The sequence below is a fragment of the Limulus polyphemus genome, unplaced genomic scaffold (assembly GCF_000517525.1).
Source record: "Limulus polyphemus unplaced genomic scaffold, Limulus_polyphemus-2.1.2 Scaffold3788, whole genome shotgun sequence".
NCBI lineage: Eukaryota > Metazoa > Arthropoda > Merostomata > Xiphosura > Limulidae > Limulus > Limulus polyphemus.
In genome coordinates, this window is record NW_013669398.1 from 67270 (window position 1) to 77619 (window position 10350).

General features: G+C 33.8%; 1 protein-coding gene across 1 annotated transcript in view; it reads left to right on the forward strand.

Annotated features, from left to right (window-relative positions):
• LOC106470045 overlaps positions 1-10350 on the forward strand; it is a gene marked incomplete at its 5' end in the record, with an annotated part of 68323 nt that overhangs the window by 50803 nt on the left and 7170 nt on the right. Inside the window, 2 exons of the mRNA XM_013930568.2 lie at positions 1137-1319; positions 4854-4939. Coding sequence (XP_013786022.2) covers positions 1137-1319; positions 4854-4939 — 269 coding nt within the window. The remainder of the gene's footprint in view (positions 1-1136; positions 1320-4853; positions 4940-10350) is intronic.

Below are 10350 nucleotides of genomic sequence, written 5' to 3' on the forward strand. Positions count from 1 at the left end.
AATTTATTATGTAATGTATTATAATTTCGAATAGCCTGAAACTGAGTTAAAATGATAATGTAGATTTATGTTTGTTTTTTTGTAATTAAGCACAAAGCTACGCAATGGGCTATCTGTGTTCTGCCCACCACGGGTATTGAAACCCGGATTCTAGTGTTTTAAGTCCGCAGACATACCGCTGTGCCACTGGGGGGCATTTAGATTTATAAATGAAATAAATGTCGATATGATCCTTTTTTGATACTTGCTAAAAAGATTGACACACAATTTTTTTTGTACAACACAGTTTACAATAATAATTATTACAAATAATTATCTATGTACAAATGTTTTACTAACTTACAAGCAATATTTAGTCCTCTATCTGGTCTGGAACTTCCTTGATATCTTATCGAGGATTCACAATGAGCGAATTGATTTTGAGTAGATGTAGATACAATTCACTGTAACAGGGAACTAGCTAGTTCTGTGTTCTTCGTTTTTCACCGGCCACACACGCCGAGTTATCCACCGATGAAATTATATAATGTTTTCGTAAATATGCTAATGTCCAATGTGAATCCACATCAGTTAAATGGTTTGTAATATTCGAAATCTATAAATGTTCCCGGTCAAATAATCCCCAATTGATAAGCGCTATAACAATCACACTTATAGCTCCAAAAGTTTATAGAACACCAACTATAGCAAACCTATAATATATACTGTGAGGAGTGTTTCTCGAATTTTCAGCTTATGCAACAATATAAACGATACACCAGTGTTTACTTACACACATTTGTTGTTGACTCTTACACTGGAGAAGTTTCTACAATTTTAGTGAATAGGCGGGAATTTCGTAATACAGATTTAACAGTATAACTTATGTACATTTCTAAATATCAATTTAACTTAAACAAATATCGATATCATAACAGATATATGATAATAAATATTTAATCTTTCAAATAAAATACAACCAAAACATATCGGGACAGAGAGTACAGTGTCGCAAAGTACACGACAGTTTTAACCAATTGTTCATAAGATGTAACATTTAACAAAAAAGTTGTTAAGGTTTTATTTTCAATATTTGTTTCCCATAACCTTCCCAAGACAATGCTATATACTATCATGCATATTTTTTATTCTAACAGCTTCAACGCCTCGTACTAAGCTGTGTCCAGCACTGGCAGAAACAAATGGTCTTCGAGTACAGACAGGTAGGCTTGGCTCCTTGCCGGAGAAGTGTACCCAGTACTCCACTGCTGTGGTCGGCTGCAGAAGTGATAGCACCTTGGAATTTCTGACAACATGTGCATCTTATCGAGACTTGAAACGTGAGAAAATCCTGCTGTTTTGTTGTCATGTAAAAATCATATCTTATTAACATCACTATAAAAAAAGTGCCTTTGGTTTCTTGATATAAAGTCGAGAGTTTTAAGTAAATTGAAAAGTGTTTCGTACACTATTTTGAACTATTTAAATTGTATCAATATTTTTCCAATCATTAGTATACTCTAAAATACTTTAAATATTCTAAACACAGACAATAGAGCGTACTAATCACTGAAAAAATACCGATTCGGTTTAAATACTTCAAAGATAAACAATAGGTCATACTAGTTACTCTAAAATACTTTAAATATTCTAAAGACGGACAATAGAGCGTATTAATCACTGAAAAAATACCGATACGGTTTAAATACTTCAAAGATAAACAATAGCTCATACTAGTTACTCTAAAATACTTTAAATATTCTAAAGACAGACAGTACAGCGTACTAATCACTGGAAAAATACTGAAACGATTTAAATACTTCAAAGATAAACAATAGGTCATACTAATTACTCTAAAAGTACTGATAAACCTTAAAAGCTCCAAAGGCAGACAATAGACCAACTAGTATGACCTATTGTTTACCTTTGAAGTATTTAAACCGTTTCGGTATTTTTTCAGTGATTAATACGCTCTTTGTTCAAGGTAACTGAGATGAACTGTTTTTCGATTACACATGGGTAGAGAAAGACTACTACTATGAAACTCAGAACAAATGCTAATTCAACTTGTTCATATTTTTATGGAATGTTACGTTAGTATTTGATATAAGATAAAACCAATATAAAACCTCAAACATCGAACCTATTCTGATGAAAGTTACTGTCACATTAGCGGACATACTTCTCAATCACGACGAAATCTCTTATTGTCTTGTAATCGCCTACTGGTTCTTAATACAGTTTAACGATGTTTTGAGTTTTATATGACTCTTCCGCTAGGGAACGGATGTTCTATTGTTGCTTATATATGAAACATTAGTAAGTGTCTGTGAATATTTAATGTCTAAAATGTGAACATGGGAAGTATACGTAATACAGCATCGTTTTCCAAATTCAATTCACACTGATGATCAACAATTTTGAAACCAATTAATCTTATAAAAAACTAATGATTTTTATCGATTTTGTAACCAATTAATCTTATAAACAAACTTAATAATTTTTATCGATTTTGTAACCAATTAATCGTATAACAAAACTTAATAATTTTTATCGATTTTGTAACTAATTAATCTTATAAAAAACTTAATAATTTTTATCGATTTTGTAACCAATTAATCGTATAACAAAACTTAATAATTTTTATCGATTTTGTAACCAATTAAACTTATAAAAACTTAATAATTTTTATCGATTTTGTAACCAATTAATATTATAAAAAAATTAATAATTGTTTTGATCCAGCCCCCTTTACGGTGTGTGCTACGTGTGTTTATTAAAGAATTCCGAAACCAATCCAACACATTTGAACACTGAAACTGTGCAAACACAGACAAACATATATTCTTGAAAAATTTTTACAAATAATCCGTACCCATCTGCTCATATAATTTCAACCAAATAAGTCTAGGTTTAGCAGTAGGTATAAAAATAACCTTACGTACTAAGTTGGATCGTAGCCTACAGTTAGGTCTCTAATTAAATTATAAGGTAAGTTTATGTATGCATACGTCTTATAACAAAACAACGTACTAACAGCATTAATATATGACCAAACTTCTGAGCCAACGCAGTGACCAAACTGGCCCAGCGTGGTCAGGTGGTTAAGGTGCTCGACTCGCAATCCGGGTTCGAATCCCCATCACACCAAACATGCTCGCCCTTTCAGCCGTGGGGGTGTCATAATGTCAATCTCACTATTCGTTGGTAAAAGAATAGCCCAAGAGTTGGCGGTAGGTGGTGATCACTAGCTGCCTTCCCTCTAGTCTTACACTGCCAAATTAGGGACGACTAGCGTAGATGGGGTCTTGGTTAGGTGCAGGTTTAACGCCAGAATGAAATAACAATATGCAGAAATTACTTAGCTAAGAAAGAAGCTACTGGAGTCATTCAAATGATGCAATGCCCCCCACAGAGCCCCGATCTCGACCCATTTGAGCAGATCTGGGATTTGATAGATCAAAAACTTAACAAATCAAACGTTATTTCCAAAGAAACTTTATGGGAGTGTATTAGAGACATTTGGAGTAAAATCCCAAAGGACACTTAGATTAACTATATTACAACAATGCCTGAAAGACTGTCTGCAGTTATTAAAGCAAAAGCAAGACACACAAAATGTTAACTGTTTGCTGAACTCAAGCACTTCCACTGAGTTTTTGTTGTACTAAATATGAAGATTAATAAAATTTTGATGTTTAACCTGTGATTTACCTTCCATTGCTCTTTGAAAGTAGCCTGAAATCTAAATTTTTGACTTTGTCTTAACAATTTTGCACAGTACTGTAAATATACAACAGTGTGCTGTAAAAGTTCTACACACTTTGTGTAGGGTTTAGTTTCTAATTAAAAATAGGAAGAACGGGAGGTGATGCTTGATATGATAATTACTAGGCGCGTGAGTTTCTCGTTCATTTAGAGGTGTCTTTTGTAATGAAAGTTTTATTATCATTCTTTTACAATGTCCACCAGTGAGTCAACGATCAGTTTACTGAATAACAACGCTAAAATCTGGGACTCAGTTCCCCACCGGTGGACAGAACGCAGACACACTATTGTGTAGTTTCGCGTTAAACGAACCAAACAATTATTTTACAATACATGTTCCAGGTTGATGAACGGCTGGGATTAAGATCTGTTCTTGTATACATAGTTACCACAACTATAGTTTATGCCTAAAACTATTGTTGTTGGTACATTTTGTGTGAATGGATTTACAACCCAAAACATCAGCAGCAGCGCAGATAGCCAACTGAAAAGATAACGCAAGTTTGGTCACTTGTTTGTTTGTTTTGAATTATTTTTCTTTGATTTTTCTTTGTTTCGATAACATCAGTTTTAAATACTACTAAAATATTACCATTTTACCATTTTAGACACTGATACGTTTTACAGAAAAGTTCGTTTAACAAAATCTGTAAAACATCTTTTTAAACATCTTTCTTAATATAACGTAGAATTTGTTCCTTGTGTTTTATAACTGTTGAGTTTTGATTGTGTGCAGGTTCAACTCCAACATAGAATTAAGTCAATATTTATACCAGTAAACACACCTCAACAATTGTGAATAACTTGCTACTTACGTTTTCTAATTGTAGAGTTTCGGTTAAGTGCAGGTTTAAATACAATATAAGTAACGTGTTGCTTAAGTTATCTAAACGTGGGGCCTTGGTTAGCTGCTTGGGTTTTCTAAACGGTTTTCAAGTTTTAACTTTCATTTATAAATTTAATGAAAACGATAAATGGCACATCTATTTATCATGATCTGAACACTCTTTAGCAATCGATCTGATATAAATACATCTCAAATTAAGAAAAAAACGTTAAATTTATTTTGTATTAGTTTAATTATATATATATTTATTATTATTTAGGTTTCCAGTGTCATGGAACTTGGGAAGAAAAGGGCAGAACGTATCTCGTAACTGGACTTAGAGAATCACGACGAAAATTTTGTTTTGTAAGTACATGCCCGAGTTTTCTAGCTTTAACAGTTTAGATATAAGCTAGTTTCTCTTGGGCTTAGCTTTAATAATTTAATTATAAGCTAGTTTACTTTATGCTTAGCTTTAACAATTTAATTATAAGCTAATTTCTCTTAGGCTTAGCTTTAACAGTTTAGTTCTAAGTTAGTTTATATTAGGCTTAGCTTTAACAATTTAATTATAAGCTAATTTCTCTTAGGCTTCGCTTTAACAGTTTAGTTATAAGCTACTTTCTATTAGGCTTAGCTTTAACAGTTTATTTATAATCTAATTTATATTAGGCTTAGCTTTAACAGTTTAGTTAAAATGTGGTTCATATTAATCGATTATATAAATTTAAACTAAAACTAAAAACAAAGAAGGTTTAGCGCAAAGTTACATGAGGGATATTTGAGCTAGTCGTCCCTAATTTTGGAGTGATAGAGTAGATGGAAGACAACTAATTAGTTAACATCATCTACCGTCAACTTTTGGGCTACTCTTCTCAGACCAAGTAGTCGAATTCGACCTTTACTCTTATAACGCACCCAAAGTGCGAAGCGCAATTGTTTTTGCAGTAACGAGAAGCGAACCAAAGACTATTTTTTTGATTCAATCAGACTTCCATAGTTTTGCACATTAATCACTATAGACCATGTCAGGCTCAAATACTTCGAGCTTAAATTTCAATTTTAATTTTGAATAACTTTGATGTATGTAAGAAATTTGAATTTTTTGTATTTACAGAGTAGACAATTCAGGAAATTTCACCTTCTTAATACCAAATAATGAGGAATTACAAACGGTCAAATATACCGTAAAATGAAACACTGTTCAACTTCACTGACTTTTTATAATGTGAGATTTCTTAAAAATGAGTGGCCATAAGCTTCAGTCGCAAGATATGTCACTATCTCACAGTACTATTACACGTCATTTACTATCTCACAGTACTATTACACGTTATTTACTATCTCACAGTACTATTACACGTTATTTTAGCGCCATAATCCTAAATAATTTGCACTTGCGCATGGCACTTACGGCCTTTTCGATCCCTGCCGGGAGCAGTTAAATAGGCTTTAAGGGATTAAAGGGCGCAAATGTCGCCACAAACGGTAAATACTATGTAAAAATCACACTTTTATCATAGAAATAGTTCCTACTTAAAAGCGCAACTTGAGTCAGAAATAAAATGCTGCAAACCAAAGGTCACGATTAATGTTATCAAACGCCTACTCAAAGGGGGCGCCCTAGTTGGAGGGGTGGAAATGTCCGAGATGAACTACCTGATCAATGAATAGCCCCAAGACGCATTCGCTCGGGGAAAATAAATTTTCGCCTACCAAGAAGTAAACCACAACCTAAAGCTTTCGTAATAAGAGGAACTGACAAACACAAGCATTATACACACATAAAGTAGAGAGTCTTATATCAAGCAAAACGCAAAAAACAACTAATTTAATTATAATACAAGTGGAAGAAGCACATGATATCAGAGGCTTGAGACGTGACGAAACACAGGATATCAGAGGCTTGAGACGAGATGAAACACAGGGTATCAGAGGCTTGACACGTGATGAAACACGAGATATCAGAGGCTTAACACGTGACGAAAGATGGATATCAGAGGCTTGACACGTAACGAAACACAGGGTATTAGAGGCTTGACACGTGATGAAACACGGGATATCAGAGGCTTAACACGTGACGAAACATGGATATCAGAGGCTTGACACGTGATAAATACAGGATATCAGAGGCTTAACACGTGACAAACATGGATATCGGAGGCTTGACACGTGATGAAACACAGGATATCAGAGGCTTAACACGTGACGAAACATGGATATCAGAGGCTTGACACGTGATGAAACACAGATTATCAGAGACCTGATAACAAATGGCGTTATACTCTGGTACCAACGATTTCCAGGCCCTGGTGGTAACAAAATACTTTAATTGCCACGTTATGACCAAGTTGCCGCGGCATGTAAATTGCTCCCATGCTGCGTGGGCTGTGGGGTAGATCACAAAATAACAAAATGTAAAAAAAAGAAAGAAAAATAAACGCCACATTGTTGTACTTGCAATGAAGAACATACAGCTAACTATAAAGGAAGCATGATATACAAAATAATCAAAGCTCACATATACAACATTAGACATCCAACTCAAGAACAACCAACTAACCCACACCTACCTACTCAAGAAAGCGAACCACAACCGCCAAGAACATACGCCATTGTCACACGCCAAAATATACAAAGAGAAAAAAATCTATAGCAATGGACATTCAGAGAAAAAACAAAACACAAGATAACAACGACAAACATACAACGAAATAAACTGAACAAAACAACACAATGTCAAACATAGATTACAGAAATACATCTATACAAACAGTCAAAAACATATTCACGGAATTCATTGTAGAAAGCCAAAAATCCAAATAATACACAATATACCACAATGCCGCTAATAAACTTGGGAAAGAAACACCTATCACCACTATTACCTTATCTTATACAAACATTTGTGGGCTCATTCGCCAAATACATTCACGGCTCTGCATGTGAACATCCAAGGTGGACTTGTTTCCAAGAGACACGAGATCTAAGGCTTAATAGCATATACTAACGCAGATCTTTTGTGGTTAGGGGGCTTGACTCGAATCCCGTCACACCAAACATGCTCGTTCTTTCAGCCGTGGGGGCATTATAATGTGACATTCAATCCCACTATTCGTTGGTAAAAGAGTAGCCCAAGAGCTGGCGGTGGGTGGTGTTGATTAGCTGCCTTCCTTCTAGTCTTACACTGATAAATTAAGGACGGCTAACGCAGATAGCTCTCGTGTAGCTTTTCGTGAAATAAAAAAGCTATAAATAATAATAATTTAAAGTATCCTAGTTACTCATCCATAAGAAGATATATAAAAAGTCAAAATGCCCCAAACAGAGGTATAACCCTCTTATATAAACCAACGCTAGCTGTAACACAGCTAAATTGTAAGTATAGCTATTGACGTAATGCTCACAAACAACCGTAACGTAACAGTAGTGGCTGTGTACTGCTCACCTGAGAGAGATTTAGATACCTGATATCTACGTAATATTGTTAAACAAAATAAGAACTGTGTAATTACAGGTGATTTACATACCACTTTAAGGTGTAGAACAACCACAAGAAAAGGAATTAAATTATTAAACTTCATAAATGAGAATAAGTTGATTTTATAAAATGATGCTGCTCCAAATCACACAAGTGTTGTGCATTAAAATGATGATGCTCCAAATCACACAAGTGTTGTGCATTATACTAGTGATACTTTAGATACATTTTAAGATCATTAGATCTTAGCCATAAATGTACTAGTTTTCAAGTAGGCTATGATCTGGATAGTGATCACATATTTATCTGGTGACTCTTCGGTCTCGTCCCCCACCGAAACTGACAAACCTACCAACCGAAATTTAATTATAAAAAAAGTAAACTGAAGAGAGTATGTCAATACATTAAACAAATGATTACATACCACGACTAGAATGAACGACTATCAATGAACATTGTCAAACAATGAGTGCATCATACAATCAGAAGACAAGTCAATACAGAAACACCAACAACATGAAACAAATAACACCTGGTAACCAAATATCACTGTAATAAACATGATTAAAAACCACAGACAACTACAATACGTAAACACAAGAGACCCACTCCTTAAAACACAAACCAATACATTGAAAATAAAATAGGAAACGATATAACATTACTAAAGCAAGACAGATGAAACAATTTCTGTGCAAATTAGGTGATTATAACGATCCGAAACAAACAGCCATTATAATGTGAAACGTTTTTATTCCATCCCCTTCTTTGAAAGTTAATATATCTTTAGATTTACTAACTGAAACTTTTATCAACGTTCAATACTTTAATAAATCCCTACCAAACCTAAACATGAGTACAATACTAGGTAAAATATATTATTAATAACATATATAAAACAATCCAACACTATTTTTGAGGAAGAACGTTTTTCATACCTCTGTCATAGCCAAACTATCTACTAATTTGATTCTTCTTTAACAAGTATGGCATGCATCTTATTTCAGGTGTATTTAGATAAATATTATAGCTTTTCATACATATTTTTGCATGTAATTAATTAGTCGCTTTCGTAGCGGTACAGTAAATATATGTTAATCCTTTTACTCAATATATCACGTACACATTTCTGTATAGATTTCTAGAAAGGTAGCCTATTTAAGGTAATAGAGAGACCTGTACCAGCTAGCTTGAGATGACGTAGAGTTTTATGTAAACTGGTTGATGTATAAAAGTAACCTAAGAACTTATGGGATAAAGAACTAAGTAATTTCCCCGAGTTGATGTTTTTAAAACAGAATAGAAGGCTGGCCAGTTTGGTAGTGTGAACACTGCGGTGTCTGGATTTATTCATCAGGGTTATATTCTGTGTTGCTATTGCAAGTTTGGTATCGTTAACACTGTGATGTGAATACATCTAGACAATAGTAACACAGAACAGAAGCCCGATCAGCTTTGCAGCGTAAACACTGTTGTTTGAATAAAAATTTCATGTTTCCAAATTAATTTTTGGTTACTTGTTTTCCGGTGCTGTCGGTGTTCGATTTATCATTTGTTTAACACTCACGAACCTATATTTTGCAGATACTTGATTTATTGTTTGTTTAACACTCGTGAACCTATATTTTAAAGATACTTGATTTATCCTTTGTTTAACACTCATGAACCTGTGTTTTACAGATACTTGATTTATTCTTTGTTTAACACTCGTGAACCTATGTTTTAAAGATACTTGATTTATCCTTTGTTTAACACTCATGAACCTGTGTTTTACAGATACTTGATTTATTCTTTGTTTAACACTCGTGAACCTATGTTTTACAGATACTTGATTTATTCTTTGTTTAACACTCGTGAACCTATGTTTTACAGATACTTGATTTATTCTTTGTTTAACACTCGTGAACCTATGTTTTTTTCTTTTCTATCAGACACCACTTATCTGGTTACCACATTATTCCGAACATTGTTACTTGTCTTGAATAGTAGTTTTCCAAAATATTTCCCCATGCTAATGTTCCCAACGCGGGTTTCTTATTGTTTGGAGTCTTCGTTTTTGGTATATCCTAAGAGCATTTGGGATGAGTTTATTGTCTTAATATGTACAATATTGGGTATGTTGTGTTTTTCCAGTTTAACAGAACAGATACTTATATATTAGGGGAAAAAAGTAAAAATATGGCATTTTGTACTCTTCTTAAGATTAACATTAGAAGTGAAAGTTCCCAACAAACTTAACCTTATTGACACTGGTAACCGGTACCCTAGAGTTGCTATTATCCACAAAATGTTTAAT